The sequence below is a fragment of the Pagrus major genome, chromosome 17 (genome assembly GCF_040436345.1).
Source record: "Pagrus major chromosome 17, Pma_NU_1.0".
Taxonomy (NCBI): Eukaryota; Metazoa; Chordata; class Actinopteri; order Spariformes; family Sparidae; genus Pagrus; species Pagrus major.
The window spans coordinates 4,998,829-5,023,701 of record NC_133231.1 but is presented as its reverse complement, the minus strand read 5'-3'; the positions used below and the strand labels follow the sequence as shown (position 1 = coordinate 5,023,701).

Below are 24,873 nucleotides of genomic sequence, written 5' to 3'. Positions count from 1 at the left end.
TGAGAGAGACGAGGATAACATGCAGCAAATGGCCACAGGTCGGACTGGAGCCCTGGGCCGCTGCAGCGAGGACAAAGCCTCTGTAGATGGGTCGCATGCTCTACCAACTGAGCTACTGGGGCTCCCCCGTGCTCCTCCTGTCTGTTAAATATTGTTGCATTTTGCTCATATGCAGTCAAATTGTGTTGTTGATGGGACAGATGATTGGGAAATGTCAGAGAAGAGGGTCAACTTGCCAAGGTGCCACCGTCCCTTAGTGAGGACAAGTGCTGCTGTTGAAATAGCAATGGGCCAGGTCCTGCCGCACCTGGCTCTTAAAGGGAATGGAAGGTGACACACTGGTTGTGCCCAGATTATCCACTGTTTAACTAGCAAATTGGAGTTGGACATGCCTTAAATGCACTTGTGCCATGCGCTTTAGACCATGCCTGATAGATCGTTTAAATTGGGCCCTCTATGTCATCTCTGCTTTCTCACAACTAAAAGATAATTGACCAGGGAATGGCTATAATACTGACCTACAAAGACATAACGCAAATTGCAGCCAGAACCATCTGCCTGAACTGTTTTACCATATCAAGCTGAACTTAACCTTTTTCCAGACCAGATGAATGTGGCCGGTAAACTCATAAATTTGATAGCTTAAACATTCATAATCCAGAACAGAACTTTCTACAAACCCGATCATAGGTCATTTAAGGTCATTGGGTTCTATAATAAAGAAGCTTGTCCTGAATCACTTAACATTTTAGGAAGCTCCCCTGTAGCAACATTGTGCTCTATTTTATCCATTACTGCCCGTTAGTTTGCCAGGCTAATGTAAGACATAACATTGAACTAGTTTTGCAGTTTCTTTCTCATTTCCTGCTGGGAACTGCATTTCCTACTTGCAGCACATGACACAGACCACTGAGGCAGCCAGACAGAAAGAGAGAGCAAATTCTTATTAAATTACTTTTCAAAATAACCAAAACCAAGCTGAGCCTGAAGCTGTATAAAATGAGATGTCCCGAATCCGACCTAAAACCCGACAATATTTCAGCATCAGGCTTAGGTTGGGCAACTGCGAAAATTCCAGTTGTGGAAATATGATCTCTCTACTTGCTGCTCTGTCTTCATACATGTCTTCCTATAAATAGATCACATTTAGAGTTGAATGTTACGAAATTATCATACATATAATAATTATCACATATCTACTATAAGTTGTTTATGAGTTGCAACCGTCACTGAACCCATATGTAACTCATCAACACTCATCAGAAACTGTGTAACGGCTTGGATGACGCACAGCTCCCTGTGTTGTGCCATTTTGGCCGACAGTGTCCCCTCCTATGAAACCAGTTTCCTCTAGTGTCCTATAGTGGTCTTGTGGTGAGTGAATAGTGTATTTCTGTGGTGAGTGACAGTATATTACTTCTATTACTCTTACCATCCCAGACAGTCTTCAGGGGCCTCTGCTAGTTAGGTAATGACTCCTTTAGGTTTCCTCTAATTGATACCAGTACATCCCGGGGTATAAATCAGCCAGGCAGTGGTCAGATAACGGCTGCCAGGGAGAAACCGACACGGTAAATCAACTTCTCCGATCTTATCTAATCTTACCCAAGCATTTGCCAGAAATCTATTTCACTTTAGAAAGATTTCCATCCACCCTATCCTCCACCACCCACTCTGTTCCCTGAGTGTCATAGGTTGTATGTTCGCCTGCAGAGGACGTGCTTGTGTGCGCTGGTTTACTGGCAGGTCTACTTTGACAGCATGAGATACATTGTATGCAGGTGTAGGTTTGTATGTGCAGATCTGTGTCACCAAGCTCATTCTGGTTTATATTTTACAGCATTTTGACATACAGTAGATCTATTATTGTAGCTCACTCTCTCACTCAGGGGTGCTTCTCAACAAGGTGACAGTGCAGCTAATCTAATTGGTGCTGTCTCACAACTTTTATACAGCTTCTGTATAGACTGTGGCTGTTAAAATGATGTCCAAAGATTAATAGTGAGGGGTTTGTAGATGTATGTCAGTTGTATTACGTGGTGATGACTACTGCCCATCTACTGGCCTCCAAAATGTATTGTTTCTCTAATTAAAACAATGTATCTACAGACCGGTGTAAACTGATCAATGGGAATGTGGTGATATCTTTGGTTGTGGCTCCAAAACGGTGGATCTACGTCACACTGTGAGAGAGGTCCACAGATGGTCGTTGTCACGGTCTTGCGACCAAAGAGTAGCGTGGGACTGAATTCTAACACTGTCAGACATTTAGGATGACCATCACACAATGTAGCTAGTGCTTTAAGTCTGCTAATTGATCTGCAGGAATGCAGCAATAGCTTCATTGTCAACCGCTATAATAGCGCAGATGATGATGTTTGCAAGCTGATGACATTTTATTCTTGACTTGCATCATAGCCTACAATTCAGTTGTTATCATCGCACAATCTACAGACATCAATCCTGATATCGTACTTAAGTCAATTAGATCCATGTTACATAGTGTGGCTTTGCTATGAGATTTTTTTCTTCTTTACTTCTATGTTCCCCAAGGGGACATTTTGCTTGGGCAATAGTGCTGCATACAGCTACAATCAACTTACAGAGACAATGCAGTGGTAACTTATAAGACTGCTGACATCTCATAGTCTGTAGGCGCCATGTCTTTAATTTCTTTTGCATCCATCTCTTTCTCTTTCCTGTTGTCTTTTGGTTTTCATGGTTTTACCCATCATCTTCAAATATGTTTCTTACTCTATGTATGCAAACACAGGCACACAGGTACCGCCCGCCTCATTCTCCAATACTTTCCCACCTCCTTTTTTTCCCCTCTGCTCCTCCCTGCTTATGGCAGTACTTCACAGCTTAGCAGCGTAATGTCTTTGGCCTGTCTGGCTGATGCGTCTCTGGAGACAAACCTACATAGTTGTAATACAGTCATACAGGGCAAACACAAGGATGAAGAGAGCATGGAGAAATGTACCTCTGACTGTTATTCAGCCTGGACAGAAGAATGGAGTTAGAGATGAAGAAAGAAAGGGATTCCCCCTTTCAAAACCACTCCCAATTAGGGTGATTATTAAGAGTCCTGGCTGTTTCTGCTGGCTTAAACACCAGGATGCTGCGGTCAACTGGGCTGTAAATGATGCTTGGTGAGAAAGAAGAGAATGCTTTGATACACATTATGTGTGTGTGCTAATGTGTATGTAGCTGTATTTGTTTCCACTTGTTCACCTAGGTGTGCATGGTGGTGTGTCTGCATTCACATGTGTATGTATGCAGGCATTAGGCTTTATTTTTCTATCTGCACTTCTGTGCTTGTGTCTGTTTTTATGTGTGTGTGTGTGTGTGTGTGTGTGTGTGTGTGTGTGTGTGTGTGTGAGTGTGTGAGTGTGTGTGTGAGAGTGTGAGAGAGAGAGAGAGAGAGAGAATGACAGATTCTCCATTTAACAAGCCAGTTTGGGAGTTCCCATGCTCTGTCTAATAAATCCTAGCCATGAAAATAAACCCGATGTCCACAGTTCAGTAAGTAATCTCTAATAGCTCTCTCTGCACCACAACACCAGCAGATATTAGCAGGTAAACTGCCAACTTGTATCAACAATGCCTTTCATGAGTGAAATGAGTCATCCCAGTATAATATTTCCCCCTAGAATGATTTATACAAGAGAAGCCCGCATCCATTGGTACCCCCCTGTTGAGTTAATGGGCTCTAATGTTCTAATGAATAAAATGTTCCTTAGTTCACCATGCCTGAAACGATGAGAGTACGCTTCTGTGTCATATCTTCATCATATCATAACTTGTTCTCTCTCACACCCTTTGGTTCTGTGTCTCACACTCACTCTCTCCCTCCATGTCTAAATCTATTTGTCTTCTCATTTATCACCTCCTCCCCCACTTCCTTTCCATCTCTTCCATCTATCCTGCTTTACCCCAATTGAACCCCAAGCACACTATAAAAGTCTCCCCTGAAAAAACGGAAATTAGTTGCTACTCTGAGGAAAACGGATGGGTGTAAATTTTCAGTTTACTCCTTGTGTTTTGGAGATACCAGTGCTTGTGACTGTGTTTTGGGGGAAAAAAGTGATCATCACTATGACTCTACGTTGTTGCTATTTTGAATGTGACAATCAAAAATATATTTTGAAATGTCCCTTTTTATTCTGTGCTACTGTTTGAATTCTAAATGACAAACTATTTATTAATTACATAATTGGAACTCTCATACATAACTTATAGTTAGAGACTGAAACAGGTATGCTGCTGCTTTCTTTGCCTTTCCCAGACTTACAGCCAAGCAGACTGGAGTGAGAATTTATCTTGCTAAAAGGCCATAATTAAAAAGAGGTGCTTCTCAGGACATTATTAGTCATGTAGCATGGAGGTTTCCAAATGGACTGCTGCTGCTGTAGTAGCTTTAACTGACCAGATCAGCCCTCTCATGTCAACGAACAGTAGAGATTTTTCAGTCGGCTGATTTTTGGGACTAAAAAGCCAGTTCAGGGGCCTCATTTATAAACCTTCCGTACACACAAAAAAGGGCTTGAAATTGCATGTACACCATTGTCAAAGTATAAATTGGGAATTGTAAAGAAAATACTTGACGTGGAAATGTGTGTAAATTTACTGAAATTTTGATCCATGCATATGTACATCTTGAAGGCTAGGGGAATTGGTGATGCCAATGGTGAAGTGATGAACAGAAGCCAGATTAGATAGAAATTAAATGTGAAACACTATGGAAATAAAGCCAGTGACAGCTCTTGCACAAACATTACACTCCATATCCTCATTGTGAGTCCTAATCATATCACAAGCAGAGTTCACTGTAACAGAACTTCAATAGATGAATGGCATTCACTCATCAAACCATTTTCAAGTGATATCTCAGGGTGGCGGAGACCACTGATTGTCACAATCAGTTTTAGCAATTGAAGCAGTCAGTCTGATGACTGTGAGTCCTTGCGCACATTATCAAGTTGCTTTGGGATTCATAAAAGGAAATTGCGCACTGTCGGGTGTATTCCAACTTTTATAAAATACAATACTTTTTGGCGTATGTACATGTTCTCATTTGTACATATGCAAAGCTTTAGTGTGGATTCTCCGCAGAGTTTTAAAAATGAGGCCCCTGGACAGCCGGTGACCACAGTGACACATCTTTGTTTTAATGGAAAGGACAGAGAATTCTGTCCTTTATTAAATATGGGCTTTTGCTACTTTCGGTTGTTTCTGGATGAGTGGGTGTTTGGCTCCTCTGTCTGGATCCCATCAGGGTTTTCTCACAGTCATCATGTCTGCTTAACCTGTTTGGTTTACCAAATCACATTGAAACGCTGAGTTTAAACTTAACCTTATACAGGCTCAGGTTGGTCTAACAATGACCCTAGAACACCTCTGTTTAAGGAGACACACAGGAGTCACATCTGTTGTTCTTATTAACTGATGTATTATTTTTGCCTCAGACCAAAATATTGGAAATATATATATATTCTCATAGTCTTAGTGTAGCCCAGTAAATCCCTAATTTATTCAGGGAAGGGCCCTGAGTTCTTTAAATCACTTAACTTATCAACTAATACTGAATAACAAGATAATGTATTTATATTTCTCTTGTGCTAATGCACTCTTTATATTGTCTTGGGTCTCTTTTAACAAAATAATAATGAATCACCAGACTGAAATCCGTTTTTAAAATAATGAACGTCTTATTTACTTTCCAAATTTTCAAATAACAAAATGAGAAAATACTATTTAACCCATCTCAACAACTTCAGATGTCATGGCAATATTTCCTTTCAATTGCAACACACAATGTAACCAAATTCAAACCACTTAATCCACATGCACATTGAACTCAGTGGGCCCACACTCATTCACTACACACCTAAGCCGGCATATAATAACATAAAATATAGAAACCCCCGTTGCAGGCCTGATATGTAGCTTGGGAGCGGTGCGGCCCAAAACTTATGGCCGGCTCACTCAAATGAGCAAAATAAAAGTGTGGTACCTTATTCCAGTATTACCAGTCCAGTCTGCAGCTTTAACCAGTCTCTCAGTCTCTGGTGAACAAAAGGGCAGGTGGGTGTCCTCAGCGGCCGTGGGGTCTGCAGCTTTAACCAGTCTCTCAGTCTCTGGTGAACAAAAGGGCAGGTGGGTGTCCTCAGCGGCCGTGGGGTCTGCAGCTTTAACCAGTCTCTCAGTCTCGGTGAGGAAGAAGACGGCACCCAGGTGTCCAGCGACAGCGTTGTCTCCTCCAGCGAAGTGCACTGAGCTTTAGGTTGATACTGTAATGTCAGCTCAAAGCAGTCTCTGATAAATCTTCAGGGTTTCCACGCCAGAAACGATGAACTAAAGCCTTTGACGTTAGCTAAACAGTGGCTACGAGTCCGTTCACTTTGCTAATGAGTGCTAACAACATACACTCAGTATGCTAATGAGCTAACCAACACATGAGGCTAATGCACCCACATGAACAACTGTACAACACATTTCGAGTAGAAATATCTTTAGCTGCTCACAGAAACATGTAGCATGAGTATCTTGACACGGACTCACTAGTAGAACGTCTTAGACACCCACTACACACTCGTTGCATAAACTATTCACGGTTTTTTTTCTCCGTGGCGATTTGTTGTTATCCTACAAGCTACACAAACTTAGCTCAGACTCTCACTTCCTGTTACTGCCCGCCCGTCCATCAACCACCTCAACCAATGAATGATCAGAATTACTCTTGTTCACACTACCACTTCCTTTTTCAGCCATGAACTCTTCAAAATAAAACGCTATATTTATAACAATGCCTCTGCATCTTTTTAAATGTAGTTATTACATTGTACCCTTTTAATCATCCATGAAATAGCTTTTTTAACCCTTTTATAATGTACCTATAAACCATATTAACATTTTTATCCTGATGTAACATTTAACCTTGACTGTGTGTTTTCTTGTTTTTGTTTTAACAAGGTCACCTACTTTTATCTCAACATCATTTTTATTACAATGTAGGGTAATTTTGACCTGGTTACATAAGGCAGGGACATCTAGCATGCATGTAATTGTTAAAGAGGAAAAATCCTGAATTCCTCTTTCGTGGAGCGTGTGTTTATACGAATTAATCAAATGAGTACGATAATTTGGAGGCCAGTGATGTGGTTGGTATAACTGTACGGTATGTTTTGCTTTGATATCACATAGCCAGACTGTCATAGTTGAACTTTGTAAAAACACAGAGGAAAGCATTCGTGCAACTGAATTTTGAGGTTGAATTGTTTGTGTTTCAGTTTCATCTGGCTTAGTTGCACCTGTATCAATGAACTGTGTTATTGTTAATATTTAATTAGACGTATCAATATTTCACTGTGAAACCAGTATTTATTTTAGAAATCGTTTCCGTCTATTTGAACCCAGTTTCTTATTTTTTTCCAATGTGTTATCAATACATTAGTGATGGCTCCTCTTTTATCCAGAAACCACTTTGTACATAGGCGTCATTGACGAGACATTTTTCCTCATTATAGGCCAAACTTTTTTTGACATATCAATTACCTCCTGTTTTCCCTCTTTATTTCCACCCTGTGCTCCACATGCCATTCATTGCTACTCTCTCTGTCCTAGATGCTGTTCAGGCTGCGTCTGTGCAGCTGGAGCTGCAAGATGTGTTGGTGAGGACGGGGCTGAAGGACCGAAGCCGTCTCCTGCTAGGGCCGTTCTCCTGCAGCTCTTCCTTGGAGGCTCGATGGTGTCGGCACAGCGGCAGCCCTGGACCTGAGCCTGGTCCCCCTAAACTCCTGCTGGACTTAAAGGGAGGCCTGCTGCAGGTTTGCATCAATTCAGCATCCTCAGTCACAATATTTATCACCCAGTTTGTGGAGGCCAGGTTTAGATCAGCACCTCTGCACCTGGTTAGAATTGAGGGTCTTGCTCAAGGACACAGACACCCTGAGGGGCTTGAGTGATGCTCCTTGGGTTGAAGAACAGCCCCTTATCATAAGGCGTTGCTGTTGCCCAATTAAATGGCACCTCAGCTTGAGTGTCAAGAGTAACAAACAATTAGTATTTTAATTCCCTTTTTAAGTCAAGTTGAAAGTTATGTTTGCCATTAAAGATTTCCAAATTAATCCTCACAGTATTCATTAGCTGATTCCCACAGGCACAGCTCATCACACTCCCTTTAAATCTGCTGTTCCTCTTCAACCCTGCCATGGCTTCTGTCCTCTTGAAGTGATGACAGTAGGAATTGCATGCTGTAATTCCACTTTCATTCACATCTGCTGGTTCAGTGGTGGAATATTATAAGGCTATTTATAGTGATGGTTGTATCTGATGTGTGCCTTTTTTCCTGTGAGAAGTTACATAATGTCCATACTGAAAAGTCCCTTCGCAATGTGACTAACTGAATGCATTATTACTAATGTATTATTCCACATTACTTCAACAGGGGGAACCCCCTACCCCTTCCCCATTTTTCATTGATTCCCTCATTGCTTTTATTGCTTGCCCGTTAACGGGAACATGACCCGCCACTCAACACTTAATACGTAACCATACATTTCCCTCTGTAAATATTGGCGTTTGTGGTGTTTTAATCAAGTGCTGTACAAAAACCACCGGAATTCCTTCCGATTCCTTCTTCTTGTGCGCTCTTTCCAAAAACCTGGGAAAAAAATCCCCAAATTTTCCTGTTTTTAGAGTTTAGTCATAACCCACCCTTGCAAGCTAGTGAGTAGCAGACAAGCAGGCAGGCAGCTCCATGTGTGAAGAGTTTTTGACTCAGAGATTCCTGATCCGTAGTCCAAACCCCGGGCAGACCCGCTTTGATGGAGCATGGGAAGGGGAATGCCGTGGGTAAGTAAGGAGGATGTAAGGTTGTGTCGGGTAATGTTAGCAAGGATGTGAAAGGTTGATGACTAGGTTAACCCTGAGTGCTTTTCTTCCTGTTTTGGAAAAGAATGTTTAAAAGACTGTCTACGTAGGTATATATGCATCAGCTGTGAGTCTGTGTCACTGTCTAGCTTTTTGTTATCAAAGTCTGTTTTTGAATTTCTTTCTTTACTTCCCCAATATCACTCTCTGTCTTTCACTCCCAATACCCTACATCTTGTCTTTCACTGTCCACCTCTATCTCCCCTCGTTCCCCATCCCACATTCTGTACTTGCCTGAGCTCCCAATCATCTTTACTCTCTCTGCTTCTGTCTTGACAGGTCTTCTTGGGCCAGGAACACCTGAACTGCCTGAAGCTGGTAGAGGAGCACCTACAGGTGTATCTAAACCTCCAGAAAAGGGATTCAGCTGATAGCTGTTCTAAGGGCAAAGCCTGCCACACCCAGCCGCCTCCCTCTCCTGGCTCTCCCTCTCCTCGGACAGAGCACAGCTCAGATGACCTACGAACAGGCAATTTTCAATACCTCCAGGACTCAGGTGAATGTTTGTACTATACATGCTGATCTCATGCAATGACGACAAAGGGAAAATGCTGTAGCCAGGCATAATTATAGGTAAAGCATTGTTTATTATATTCTAAATCCTATGTTAAGTGACGTAAATGCTTTGTGGAACTTTTAATTTCTTAGAACAGGACATCAGTAGATGTTTAACAGTTACCCAGCATCCCGAAGATAGCCGTTTGCTTTATAAGCAGGCATTCATAGCAGAAAACAGACAAATCCAGGAGTCAGAGTAAATTAATAAGACCTGTGTTTTGTTTTTCCTGCATTTTTTTTTTTTTGACAAAGTTTTTAATATGGATGGAACAGTGGTAAGCACTTGTTCCTGAATGCATAGGATGAACAGTAACTATGGCTAATCATTCATAATCTCTTATAAATGAGTTTGTACGAACTAAAAACAAGAACCTTTGTGCCAAAGTGAGATGTCACTTAAGATACACATTGCCTTAAATCAAAGTCAGATCAAAGACCTCTGTGAAAAGAAGTTTCATCAGACATGTCTGCCTGGTTCCACTCTGAGTAACATGCTGTTTATTCCCCCTCTTTGTGCTTTGTGTGTGCTGTCCTCTACATGTGCACGCACACACAGACACACATAGGAACATTATACACAGAGGATCAAACTTCTCTCTGGCTGTAGACCAGCCGTCCACTCTGTCAGCTGTGGTTGAGTCTTTGTTTGTTGCACTGTTCCACTAGTCTTTGATGCATTTAATATGCTGGCTGAAGCAGCAGAACGTACAGTAGTGAACTAGAACAGAGAGCACAATCTGTCGGCAACATGTTGTCAACAGCCAGAGAAAACCGGGCCCTGGAGTACAGAGAACAGCGAGTGGCCCCCTGGGGCCTGACACAGGGAGGGATGGGATAGATGGACAGAGGAGGAGATGAAAGATGGATGTAGACAAGAGTAGAAGCAGTCCATGTCCCTGTATCTCACTTTCTCTAAGTTCAAGCTTACTCAAATGAAAGCAAAACCTCATGAAAGTGTCTATTTTTTCTTTCATCCATACTTTTTCGCAAAAGAACAATACACTGTCCACCTTCGAGTGGGCAGCTCACCCCTTCACATAAAAGGGAAAATTGGCCACAGACAGATTTTGTAGCCCCTTGAAATGTGTTTCCTACAAGAGACTGTCAGTGTTTGTACCCCCAGGGGCCACACAAAGCAGCAGTTCTCTGCTTGACTATTCTTTTCAAATAAACATTTTTCCAAAGGACTTGAATCCCAAACAGCAGCCACGACTTAAGTCAAACACCACTCAGAATTTTGAGATCCAGTGTTATCCAGCTTTTGCAGGTGCTTGGCATGGTTTAATCAATGATTGTTTACTCAAAAGCAAAAATGTTTTCTCAGCCACTTTGTTTATATACGCCTTCTTACACATATAAACATTGTGAAAGTGTGGAAACTTGGAGAACTAACTTGGAGATATTGTTTTGGAGAGTTCAGATTCCATAGTAGAAATAAATATAAAAACATCACATCACCAAAGATGCAAGTCAAAGTTCGTTTTCCTTTTTGCCACAAAGGTGAAGTTCCTGATGTGAAAAGAATGCATCACAACTCTGCAACCTCTGTGTGTTTCTTTCTTCCACAGTTATCTAAAAATTTTCAAGGAAGCCAGTAAAGCCTTTAAATAGGCGTGTAGTGCAGTAAACTAGTAATCTACTTTATCTTTAGGGTCCCATATAATGCTAATTTTCAGACTGAAAAGAATGGTTCATTCCTTTTTGGTGTCTCTTAGGGTGCACTCACACTTGGCCCAGTTGCTCCATACCGTGCCAAAGCACAATTGTCCCTCCTCCCCTGTCCCCCGCTGGCCTGCACTCACATTGCTCCGGCCGCAACCAGGCCTGAGCACAGTTGCCTCTTGTATATACGTCATCACATTGTAGCACGGTCGCAGCACAATGGAGAACAACACTGAGAACATGACTTTACTGACTTTTTGGTGGCTTATTTTGTGTCGTTTTGGTTTATAGATGGCCCTCTCACATTCCTGGATTTCTTGATTTTGCAAGGCGGTTTAATAATGCACATGATAATACTTCATGACCATGTTGCGCACCTGTGCTTGTGCTCGCGCATGAACAACTGTACTGTGCCGAAGCACCCCTCTTCCAACCGGGCCAGGGCCACGAAAGTGTACTGTGCTTGACCACGGTACGAAGCTCTCACACTAGTCAAACAAACTGGACTTTGGGGGTCAAACGTGCTTGGGCACTGTATGGGTTGCCTAGGTGTGAGTGCACCCTTAGAAAGTTCTAATGTTCAAAAACACAATTTTTCTCATACTGTCCATTGCTGCAGCAACTCTATTCTCCCTCTGGCTGAATGCTCCGTTTTAGTGCTTAATGTGCCTTATAAGGCCCACCTCCAGACAAATCCAGTCTGCTCTGATTGGTCAGTTCTTACAGGCCTGAGCAGACACCGCCCACTGTGTTTTTGCATCACTTCTGCCAGATCTTTTGCAACCACGGCTGCGCTGGGGGCACATCACAACCTTGCAGAGGTCCTGACAGCTCATTTCGTGTCGATTGAGTGCTTTGCTACTTTTGCAGTATTTACATAGCACCTAAACCTGCTTTATAATTAAAAAAAAATAAAAAAAAACATGAGACTCTCACTTTCTACAATATGGGACCTTGAAAACATAAAATGCATAGGTTCCTTTCAGTTTATCCTCTGCTTTCCAGTTGCATCATCTTTTATCTGTTTCGGTCAAGTATCACAGCTTATCTTTTTCTCCTCTTTACTTTGTTTCTTCCAACTATTCTCCTCACTTCATTATCTTATACTCTTGGCCCCTCACTGTATGTTCCCTCTTTTTTTATGTTTTCCTGTACAGCACAGTATAAGCCTTGCCTTTAGATCATTGACAAATTCAAGTGAGGTTATTCTCACATTATCGTAATTCTTCTATTCTTGCAGCTTCCCAGAGACTGCCAGGACCCCATGAGGTGGTGTTCTACAGTGAGACAGAAGATAGTCCAGGGGTGATGCTGTGGAGGTATCCTGAACCCCGTGTCCTTACCTTCGTCAGAATAACTCCTGTCCCTTTCAACACCACAGAGGACCCTGAAATCAGCACTGCTGACCTGGGAGATGTCCTTCAGGTAGAGTCTGACACGCATATGTCATGATTTAAAAATAAATTTAAATGTTTTACAAACACATACCACTGGAGCACTAGTGGTAAACTTCTCTTTGTACTTCTCCATCTCTGCCATGATTTTGAAAAACCTTCCCCAACAGAAACACACAGCATATTGTGAATGAATATGGAAACTCCCGGGAAGCAATGAGTGGTAATGTGTTAGGCAACCGACTGTTATATTCATCACTTGTATCTGGATATGTTGTTGTCTGCTAGAGTCCTGCTACTATAAAGAAAGAAAAGCAAACTTAGAGTATAATCCACACATCTCTCACACTTCTCCCCGTTTAACATCACCTGCAATCAAAGAGAAATAAACTTTCTTAGAGTTGGAATGTATGCCATTATAATTCTCATGACATGAGTCATGAGAACTCCCATACCCTTTGTGTTATTGAATGACAAAGACCCCTGTTGCTCCTCCAAACATGTAATACATGGTCAGACAGCTGTGGAAGTCATCTGGTATGCTCTGGTGTGAATAGCCAGGTGTCTCCAACCCCAGATGAGGTTATAATTTGGCAGGCTGTAGCAGCTACTGAGTCTGCTGGGCCTCAGTGGGGGACAAGACATCCCACTTTTCCTCCTATCACTCATCCTCCGCTTTTCTATCCCCCTCCTCAATTTCCAGTTAAACATCCTCAAAGGAAAGCAGTCCAAAGTCACGTACTTTAACATCCTTCTCTGTACTTTTTCTGTTTTCCTGGACCAAAAAATGTATAATTTTTAAATCAAGACAGTTATAGTCACTCTCTCTTTGACTAATATACAAAACATGTTTTTTCATCTAAGCTTAACCCAGTCATGTTCTTGAACAAATAAATTTCCCTTTTCTTTTCCTACTCATATAAAGTTTCACAGCTTGTATTGGCGCTGTTTAGTCTGATTTTTTTTTTTTTTTTAGTTTAGTTTAGTGGTTTTAATTCAGTTCGACGTAGCTAAAGGTCTTCAGAAGTCACAGTGATCAGAAGAAGCTGAAAAGCAGCCCTCTAGAGACTGGTAACGTAACAACTGGTGGATTATCAAAATGTAATGCACGGATGGTTTAAAGATATACTGAAATAAGATGATGTAATATGTTCATGGATATTGCTCCAACATTACATTACTGCAATAACTGGTGAGAATTACTTCATAAATGCTATAATAATTTATACTATTCATTACCATGAAATAATGAGGTTTCTTTAACCTATCACAAATAAATGTTATAGTCTCATGTTTTTAATTTATCATGAAATTAAACATTTTCAGCCCATTTATAAATACTTTTTAACTACATTGTTTCATTTTAACCCTAAGGGTTGGGTTATCTTCCCTCTTTCTTTTCTTTCTACTTCTTTCCTCCATCTGCAGCAGACGTTTCTCTTCTCCCCATATCCTCTCTTTATCTCTCAGATTCTTTCCTGGACTCTGACAATCATTTCACCTACAGTGCAGATGTTTTCTTGTGTCTGTATGTCAGCCAGAAAGAGACGAGGTATTTGAAGGTGCTGCAGATGTCTGGCTTCCCTGCAAGGCTCCACAGCTGTAAACTCTGTAATGAGCAAAACTCCAAAGCCTCTAGCTGATTGGCCGCATATCAAGTTACATTAGAGAACAGAGGGAGTGTAGAAGAAGAGGAAGAGATAGATAGTTTGAATAGGGAGAGGGTGGTTAATGGGAGTAGATTGACAGGAAGGAAGAATGGGAAGAGAGAGTGATGAACAAAGATGGAGTGAGAGGAGGGCCAAGAAGGATGGATATAGATGGTCACAGAGGGAGGTAGTGTCTTTTGCTCTGTGTAAGGGGATCTGTGTGATAATGCACTTTCTCTAGTCCGGGTGAGAGAGATGATTCTTCACCAGCTGATGGAACAAGGGACCCGTGAAGTTCTGTCAAGACACAGCAAGCTGGCTGGCATATTCCAGTGTGGCATGTTCATATGATTCCCCTTCATTCACAATCTGTCATACTCTGCAACAGTGATATATGAAATGTCAGCGAGGACACAGTTGGTTGCGTGCATTTATTTCTGCATCTAGAGTGTCAAAGATTAGTTGCTTAACCAATTAGTCAATTGTAAGAATAGTAATCACTTACTACTGTATATCGATTATTGGTTAATTATTTCAGTCATTTTTCAGTAATGTCAAACATTTATGGTTAAGAATCTTTGGGTTTTGGGCTGTTGGTTGGACTAAAGAAAGCTCTGGGAAATTATAGTGAGCATTTTTCACAATTTTTTTTACATTTTACGGACTAAATGTTTAATCAGTTAATCATGAAAATAATCTATAATGGAAACAATCTGCCTAACTGCATATGTGCATCTATTTCTATGCAGAAATATGGATGCCTGTGAGCACAAACATAGTTTTGTGTGTATGTGTGTATAAGCGTGTAATACACTGCATGAGATGTGGAACCAGCGGTTGATGAACATGTGGTTTCCACATCTTCTACTCCACTCATCTGGCATGCTCCTGTCTCTTCTGACAAGTCTGTTAAAAGGAATCAGGTGATGAGATTTATACAGTGGAAGTGGTGAAAAGAGGAGGCTCTGAGCACCCAGCTATAACTGCAACCACTTCATGTGGAGATGAGATGCAGTGGGGTCACAAACTCTGCCTGTAGATAAAAGCAATAAATGCCAAGTATTTAAATGTGAGCCACTGTTAATGACAGAAAATAAAATTGTTGAAACAATTGTGCAGATTTAGTTATCATCTATTTACCACTGTACCAGCCATGAGTAGCCATTTCATAGGTCAAGAGTGAGTCTCCTAATTCTGCTGCTAGGACCTCTTGGTCATCACTTAAGTCATTGTGATCCCAAATATAATTGATTTCAGCTTCTGGCAGACAATGCTTAGGCTTTCCTTTCTACAGAACTTCAAAAGTCTCAATTAATTCATCTTTTATTTATTCAAATGCCAGAAAGAAAGTCCAACTACAGAGAACGGAAATGCAGCCATGAAAATGGCTCAGTTTTATGTTCCAAAGGAATTTAATTTACTTTACATTCAGAGAGAGAGGAAGAGACAGAGAGAAAGAGAGAGAGCACGCAGGAAAGAGAAAGAAGGCAGTCATAATTTCTCAGGCCTCTAAAATTACCATGTGGCCACATGGAGATGGGGGGTGATAGATTTTGAGAAATGGAAAGTGAGAGGCATAGAGAAAGAAAAGAAATAAGAGAAATGAGAGAGTGATATTTAGCATTGAGATGTCTTGTCATCCCTCTCCATCAATTAGGCAGTGATGTTTTTTTTTCCAATCTATGGCTGTTAATCAGCAGGTTGAGGGTGAAAAGGATTCCATGAGGTGAACAAAATATGTAATAAAACATTTCTCCATCTCCTCATTCTTCTTCTCTTTCTTCTCCCACCTTTTGTCACAGTCCCCCTCCTTCTTTCCTTTACTCCCTTTCTCCACTCCACTGAATAGATGAAGGTGGGTTTGGAGGGGGCTTGCTTCTCTGAGCCATTCTGCTTGCTTGTCCCCAGAACAGATCATATTAACATTTTATAAAATCAAGATTTCCTGCATTTAAATAGTTGTGGTTTCCCAACTGGTTCCAGTATCTCCGAGGGGGAATTCAAACCTCCTTCCATTACTCAAAGTCAAATTGCTTTCTGCACTGTTTTTACATACAGCAGAAGGCGAGCAATGTCATATTGATGAGGGGGGCAGATCCCAAATGGAGTATCCACAGGTTCCCACCTGTAGAGAGCCCAAGTGGTGACAGAATAGAAGGAGAGAGGGAGGTGACTCATTCTCACCTTTTCACCACCGTGTAGTCCAGTTCTCTGAATCATAAGCAGGTGTCCTTACTGCTCTTTTTCCATCCCTCGCGTTTGTCTTCCCCTCCTTCTGCCTCTCTGTGGGGTTCTGAAGCCTGAGAAACAGGGAGTAAACACAGGAGCTATGATTCAGCCTGACCCCAAATCAGGGGAGCAGGAGGAGGAGATACAGTAGAGAGTGGGAGAGTAGAACAGCCTGAGCATATAGTCTGACACATTCTGTTCTCATACACATTCACTTTTGTCTTTTATCAAGGCAAACTTTTCCTAATATGCCAAGTGTATAAAATGATAACATCTACTCGCTGTTTAGGCAGTTGACCAAATCGTTACGCCTTTTTCAGGCAAACATCACTCCATCTGCTCCCCTGCTGTTGCTTTCGTGCATGGCACTGTGGGATTGCCTTTCATGTACCAGCAGGGCTCTGTACTGCCATCGTGGCCCTGCTGGCCTGCGACCGATATCATAAAGCCACTGTGGCCTGAGATGAACTGGCAACCTTCAGCCATAATAACCACTGCTGCAGCTGTTGTTTCTGTCATTGTTTTTATTATGAGAAACACAGGTCCACCATCAGTTTCACATCCATGGCGCGCCCATTTTTATTGACGCACACTTTTTTCTCCAACCAGTAAAAGAATGCAAACTTTTGTTACAATTTTAGGGGAGTCTGTGAGGTATTTCACTTCAGAGCAACACACCGAACCAGAAAGAGCGAGAGTGTGTTTTAGCCAAGATAACTATTATTTTAGTGGGACAGCGCTCAAGCAGACCTGCATTAGTCACAGCTAATGCACTATAAAAATAAGACTGTCCATGTGGTTAATTTGATCCGGAGCTTTTACACCTCATCCACCAAAACTCCAGTCCCCCTTTTTAAAAGTTTGGCATTACAGAGGAAAAACAAAAAAAAGTTAAGCATGAAGATCTCAACATGGGCTTTTTCCTGATTTTCCACACTGATTAATGTTAACGTATATTAGCCCACCTGAGACAGCATAGCAGGAGTCATTTTCAGAACAATTTTCATTACATCTCCTGAGTAAACATTTGCTCAAGCCGATGTCAATTCAATTTGTCTGTTGGCTGATAAGAGGTAGCAAGCAGTGGAATTGTTAGACACATAGGCATCAGTGAAATAACAGAAGACCTAATGGCAGTGTTGATATTGTTAATAAAAGTAATGGCAGACAAGGCTGTGGATGTCAGCAGCCACAGCCTCAGAGAGAGCTAGGGGAGTCTTCAGTTGCAAAGACATATTTATACTTTAGCAGTGATCACACCTGGGTTGATCATGGAAATCTAAATTACTGCTTTATTTTTTTTGTTAAAGGGGAATATGGGTATTTTTAAACCTGGGCCCTATGTTTACATATTTTGGTGTGTGAATGATTCATACTAACCAAACGTTTTGGAATTGGTTGATTGTTGTCGGCTTAATATTCTAAGGATGCAAAATAATCTGATTCTCCTAGCTAGTACTGATGAACTGAAGTAACCCAATGAGTTTGTATTAATATATTTTAAAAAGACGTTCATAACCTATAGTTTATGCATATCTGAGGGTAAAAAAGGCTAGAATGTCGTGAGCAAAGATGGATGATTTAGTATTCCATTGCTCTAATAAGATTTGTTGTATTATAACTCGTATACTTTTTCCCTCCTCTCTGAACCCTTACAAAACATGTACTGCAAAATGCCATTGTCTTGTCTTCCTCTGAAAACTGTAAAAAAAACGTCCACACCAGCGATAATATGTTTGGTTCTCTAGTCATAAGTGTGACAACAGCGTGCTGCTGTCTTCTTCCTCCTGTCTTTATTCGTCTTCTCTGTATTTATTGGCAGATTGCGAACCAACTTTAAAGGTGCATACCACCATCTACTGTATTGAAATGTGTATATACTGTTCTTGTTAAGTAATGAAAGCAATTTGGCTTCATGTTATCAGTTCCGTTTTAACTTTTTTTTTAATCCGGCAGATTTAATTTCAAAGATATGAATATAGCTGATCATAGATTTCCCAATATCAGGGCTATAATTTCTCTAGCTAGTAAACATTGTCCATCCCTAAAATATTCAGCCATGATTTTGGAAATATATTCTTATTAGCAGTTTCTCTAGGTAAACTCCAAACTCCTCTCTCCAACTCTGACTCAAATTTCCATCTTCGTCTTTCCTGCAACACCGTACCCCCACAAGATTTCAGAGCGAGACTTCACCTTGAGCAAGACAAGTGTTTCTGATTACAAATCTTGCTCTTTAACTAAAAGGTCTCTCTTTGAAGGAATTGTTTCCATAATGTTGTCAGACATTTGGAATGACAAACTTGTAACCTGTTAGTCCAAAAACAAGCACTTTTAGGGGTGACAATGATGGAAATCCATATACACAATACTGCCTAAAGTCCTGGATTTAAATGTATTTGTAACTAGTGTTGAATATTTAAACAACTTGAAAAGTCCTCAGCCTAGCTTTCCGGGCATTTGAACAGCCTCTAAAGTGGAACCTCGACTCAAAAATTAAGATAACATTTAGGATAACCTTTCAGCTAATATTTTGCCCTGAGCTTTAGCTGCCAGGCCTACTTTGTGTAGCCCCTGAATACAGTTTGGAGCCATCCAGCCAAGAGAATGTCAGTTATTCAGGGTTAAATGTTGTTTATCAGATAAGGTACACACACAATCAGGCAGCGGAAACTGACACTGCCCAGACTGTATCATGTACTCACATACATATGCACACCTGTGTATACACATATGTATACATGCATATTGTCTTTCATACGTACAATTATACATAGCTGTTTTCTTGGACACATATACACAATCCATCTGACATATACACAGGTGCCTCCTCCTCTCAAAAGCCAGTGCCAGACGTCCAACTCAACATAGCTAAAAAAAAATGTTTTACACTTTTTCTTTTTTTTTTTTCCATCATCTCTACAATTTTTTTAACTGGTTATAGATTTAATCTCCACTCTGTTCCAAGGCCGGGGCTACAAGTCGAAGGAACCATGACGCAAATTCAACCATGCAAATGTATTCCACTGTACCATATATGTACCTTACATATTCATTTCTGTATGCCGTCATATGTATTGAATATCACAGGCGGAAAAAAAAAACACCTTCGATGTTTTAGCAACACAGTTCTGGGAATTCTCTTTGGAGATTCAGTGAGTTTCCGCTCCGGCAGCTCAGTGTTGGGGTTGCGGGTGCACCACTCTGTCAGGTACAATTATGAGAAGTCGATTCCAGGAAGACCTGTGTGGCATTTCATACATGATGTCAGCTATGGTTACCTCATGCATTCCTCTCTAACAGTACACCCCCACACATATAAAAGCAACACATATTTTGCAAACACAAAACTTTTTACATACACACATACCGACTTGCTGACAGCTCCATGAGTTTGGTAATTGTCCAGGGACCTTTGTACCTCTGGTAAATAATTGGATTGGATTGTCATAGACGCATGTGCACTGGCAAATATACTCACCCACCCATAAACACCACACACACATGCACGCGTGCTCACACACTCATCTCTTTCAGCCTGGCATCCTTCAGGTGTGCTGCTAAGAACTCCCTGCCACCACTGATCCATCAGTAGCTGAGTTGTGCAGGTGGTCGAGGGAACCTGAGAACCTGGTTTAGTTCACACAGGAGCACCAGATACATTTATGCTAATTTTGGCACAGTGTGAGAGGAACAAATGGAGGCCTCCAAGTCATCACATCATGTGAGAACGCTCACACAACCTGATTGCTATTCAGTCTGAGAAACAGCTCCAGGACTTCAACGCTAATGGCTGTCATGTAGCGCATAGATGCCTGGTGTTTAGTTATGCTGTGGTCATGCACTGTTGTTATGAGTTGTCGTCTTGCTGCGTTGGTGGTCTGCGGTCAAAGTGTTGTCGTTTTTTCCGACTAGACGAGAAATTAAAGAACGGTTTGTCTAAAGTGAGTAAAAGTCAAGGTTGCAATACAGATGCCATAAAACCTTACTTGTTCATTCCTTCTCCCAGGCGGGGATTCCCCTTGACTTGAAATGGTCAGAAATATCAATGCTTGATGATTAGCAGACCACTACAGTTGCTTAACACTTTATGTGTAACTAGGGGATCCACACGGCTCGAGTAGTACCTGTTGTGCAATAACAAAGCCTTGCAGTAATCGTACTGTTGATGAGTAATCAGGGTTACACTGAGGGGGTTACAATAGTCTATAATAGTTTGTTTGGACTGGAACCTCAAGTTAAAGTGATGAACAACTCAGGGAGACACCACTGGCGTCTGTCTGTGGAGGGGACTATAAAAACACTGCCGTCATCTGATGGAGCAAAGCCACCACCTAACCCCCAGATTCCACCGGGCCCGTCTCAACCATTACGGCCTAGACAATGTTCTAGACAATGTTGGTGTTTTCACTGGCTGTGCCACCGCACATTTCAGCAGCATCCCTGAAGCGACTCTCGGCTCTGCTCTGCAGAGAATATGTCCAGAGTTTATTTTTGACAGAAGCGGGCCGCCACCGCATCAACATGCACAGAGCAGATCAAGCCAGACAGGAAATCAGACAGTGGAACGGCATCATGCTGCCAATTGTCAAAAGGTCAGGGAAGGTCAATTTTCAAAAACAAAACACACTGTACCAATTTGGGTTCTACAGCATAACAAAGTCGGAAATATTACCAATGAACAAGCTTAAAACGGACTAATAACTAAACAATTTAACTATGAAGCCTTCTCAACTACAGTAGAGACACAAAAGATCAAGGAGAAATAAAAACCTGACCCGTTGGTAGAAAACAGTATCATTTCTACAGCAAAACCATACTTAAGACCTCCTCTGGCATGTTGCTCATGAGTACGAACACCAACAGTAACTATTTGAGTCAGTGTGTCAGTAGAAAGTTTCTGTTGTTCCAGTGCTCAGTGTAACACTGTAAGGCAACTCAAAGGGATGCCAAGGGAAGCCCATTAGTTATCTACTGTCTTGAGACCCAAGAGGGCCATTCCTTCTCATTTCCTCCAAGCTCTTTAGGAGAGAAAACAAATATCTTTAATCATTTTTAGTCTGTGTTTAGTGTTTGTCAGCAACTGGCTGTATGTAAAAACAGGAAGGAAGAAATAATAGTGCTAGACCTTTGTGCTCATGTGACTTCATCCAATTAAATATGGTCATTTAGCCTTTATTGACTGGTTTGCCCCTTTATACAAAGCACTCCAACTCTGTATGTGGGAGCAGAGGGTTTGTTGGACCCAAAGAGGATTTTTATCAACAGGAGTACAGAGATGATGTGTTAATATCTTTGACATCGTCTATATTTCCATTCCGTTGCATTTCAATAAACTGCAATCAACCTCTGTTTAGTTTTGTATTTTCCTTCTGTGTAGCCCTAGAGCTTACAAGTACTATTCATTTTTGTATAAGTATATGGTGAGAGTACCACAGGTCTTTGTCATTTTAGCTTTATACTTTTCATGACGAAGATTTTTATTAGGTATTAGGTATTTTCTGTGATTTATGATGTTGTGTCTTATAACGTTCAAATAAGGTATCAGTGTCCAGGCAGGCCAGTTGCTTGCCATTAAGGGAGCTTGAATCTGAGTTGAAGGGCACTTATTACAGTGCTGCTGCAACTAATACAAAAAGAAAAAGAAAAAAAACTCAAACAAAATACATATTTTGGAGTTACGTTTTTAAGCTGTTGTGTCTTTCTTCCCAGGTACCATGCAGTCTAGAGTACTGGGATGAGCTCCAGCAGGCCTTTGTTCCATACAGGGAGTTCAGCCTTTCAGAGAGCACTGCCTGCCAGCTGCAGTTGCCCAGCCTCAGCCTCACCGACCAGCAGAAGGAACTGGTGGCCTCAGACCTGTGGAGGATAGTACTCAATAATAACGGAGAGGGAGGAGATGAACAGAGGTAAAGGATAATTCTGTATTTTACACACCATGTTCAGTATTTTGTAAAAGTAATACATAATGACAATAACATTTTGTTCCTTTGTGCTTGTAGGTATCTACGTGTGTTGTATGTTTGTTTGTACACAGAGTTTTTGTATAATTCCACACAAAAATGTGTGTGGGTCTATGTGTACCGTCCAGTGTGAGGGAAAGCAGAGGGAGAGCGCACCCAGGCCGCCGAGCACAAAGAGCTAGCAATGTGTCCCTCGCCCCACATCTGGTGTGCAGGAGCAGGGAGCGGGCTTGGAAGGCGTTCAGATCGGCCTAATGAGATTTCCCAGCACACCAAGTGCCTGTCAGGGCCCATCCGGATTCCTTCCTGCTTACCTTGAGTGTATCTAATCGAGGGGAAGCTCACGGGAAGCAAGAGGAGTAAAGCCCCCTTTGGGCTGGCTCATAAGTTCTTAGGCCTGGCCTGGCCTGGGTTGGGCTGGGCTGGGTTTAGTTGGGATGGGATGGACTGGGCCTGCCAAGCACTGTCAAACGTCAAAGAGCATGCCTTTATTCCCCTCTTCTTGCTGCCACTGCTTCCTCTCTTCATCGCTCTCATATCTTCCCCAGCATCCTGTTACATATTCTGTGCTTCACCCAGTTTTAATTTCTTTCTCTTTTTCTCATCCCTCCCTCATCTTAATTTACTCTCTCCTTTTTGCTCTCTCCCCCTTTTTACTTCCTCTCGGGATTTAGGGAACTTTCAGTGGAAGAGAATTGCCAAGCCCACATTCTGTGTGGCTTAGAGAGCTCCAGAGGAGCCGAAAGGGAGGAATAATAAAACATGTACGAGAAGAAACAGAGAAAACTCTACAGTACCAGATACAGTGTAAAGCAAAATATACATCTGTGTTTCATTACAATCATACTCCAAACACTACATTTCCTTTATGTTTAAATTATTTGTCTTTTTTGATCAAAATTGATTCCCCATTCCTTACTCGCTCGTTTCATCTGCCTTACTTTAGTTTCCAGCAGAAAAATAACTTGGCTGCCCTGCCAACTGGAAGTAATGAAAATTGTCAACATATGATGCTTATCTTTTTAAGGAGCACTCTGCTGCACCAGCGTTTTTCAGGTCTTGAGCGTTTCCTGCTGGAGTTTTTATGGTGGATCATGGTAGCAGCAAATTACAGAGCAAATGGTCATTCACTTCAATTACCTTCCATCCAACATCATCAACCATGACATGCAATTAATGTCCATGGAGAGGTTCCTCCGGGAAACTGCGGCAGTAATAATGTACCTAAACTCACAGCCTCGGACAGCGAGGAGGCCCTCGCTTCAACACATTGTTGTCTCTTTTCATTCCTTGTCTGGATAATTGAAGCGTTTGTCTCTCTATAGATTTCTTACAAGGATGTCACACAATTTGTAACTTGCTGGGCAAGAGACAAAGCTTTCAGCAACAAATAAGAATCAGACTATTTTAATTAGTGAGTAGAATTTCTATGGTTTTATTCCACAGCTGTGCCAATGCTTTTGATACTACAAAACAAAGTTTGATAGAAAATCAATAACTGTTTGTAAGTTTTTCCCTTAAAGCTGTCAAATGCTGAATGACAGTCATATATTACTCATTTTCTTTTTTTCTTTTATTTCTTTGCTTTTTTAGTGTTCAGAAATAACACTAAATCTGTCATATTTGGCTGTATCTCCTCTTCCCCTGCAGTTCGGACAGTGACTGTGGGTCCCAGCTTCCCTGTGATCAGCTGGTATCTCCGATGGCGCTGGCAGCCTGCACCCGTGTGGACTCCTGCTTTGCACCCTGGTTTGTCCCCTCCCTGGGGGTGTCCCTACAACTAGCACAGCTGGACATTCACCTCTGCCACCACCTAGAAGAGCTGGGCACAGGTAGGGTACTGAATACACCATCAAAGTATTGGGTTTGAGTATTAGGTTTATCAGTTTACTTTGAATCTTTTCTTCTTTATTCTATTGGTGGAGCAAAAGGTTCAGCCATCTTTTCATGTTCTTTGATGGCTCATGGTACCAGCAAACACAGAGCCAATGGTTATTCACTTTAATTACCTTTACATTCAACATCATCAAGAGGAGTTAATGTTTATTGGGTGGTTTATCTTGAAACTGTGGTTATAATCTAAATAGATCTCTTATAGTCATCTATTTGATTTCCTCAGTCCAGTGCCAACTTCAGTCAGTTTTGATAGTAATGTCTTGTGTTGATTAAATACGCCTTGCAGTCCATTCTCTTAATACAGATGCTTTGTTTTTCTCCTCCAGTTCCATCTGAACAACTTCGTCCCTTCCTGCCAGACAGGAAGTTACCTCAGGAGCAGGAGTTCATGGTTATTGGTGCTAGGGAGCCGCGGGTCTTCCTACGCCAGTGGAACAATGGACCACGTCACTGTCAGGAGTTCAGCTTTTCTACCCAGCTAGACTGCAAACTGCTGGAGTACCGAAACCTAACACACCTTCAGCTCCTCCAGCCTTGTGTACTACAGGTAAAGCTCAGCTATTTATAATGGTTTAATGACTGTCTAGA

At 41.5% G+C, this 24,873-nt stretch overlaps 1 protein-coding gene across 3 annotated transcripts in view; it reads left to right on the top strand.

Moving 5' to 3' along the window:
• The window catches only part of LOC141011735 (intermembrane lipid transfer protein VPS13B-like), a 353,303-nt gene that overhangs the window by 272,221 nt on the left and 56,209 nt on the right, over positions 1-24,873 (top strand). For all 3 annotated transcript variants that reach the window (XM_073484997.1, XM_073484995.1, XM_073484996.1), the window contains exons 39-44: positions 7,627-7,829; positions 9,214-9,430; positions 12,395-12,579; positions 22,139-22,335; positions 24,040-24,221; positions 24,612-24,832. In XM_073484997.1, the coding sequence (XP_073341098.1) occupies positions 7,627-7,829; positions 9,214-9,430; positions 12,395-12,579; positions 22,139-22,335; positions 24,040-24,221; positions 24,612-24,832 (1,205 nt within the window). The remainder of the gene's footprint in view (positions 1-7,626; positions 7,830-9,213; positions 9,431-12,394; positions 12,580-22,138; positions 22,336-24,039; positions 24,222-24,611; positions 24,833-24,873) is intronic.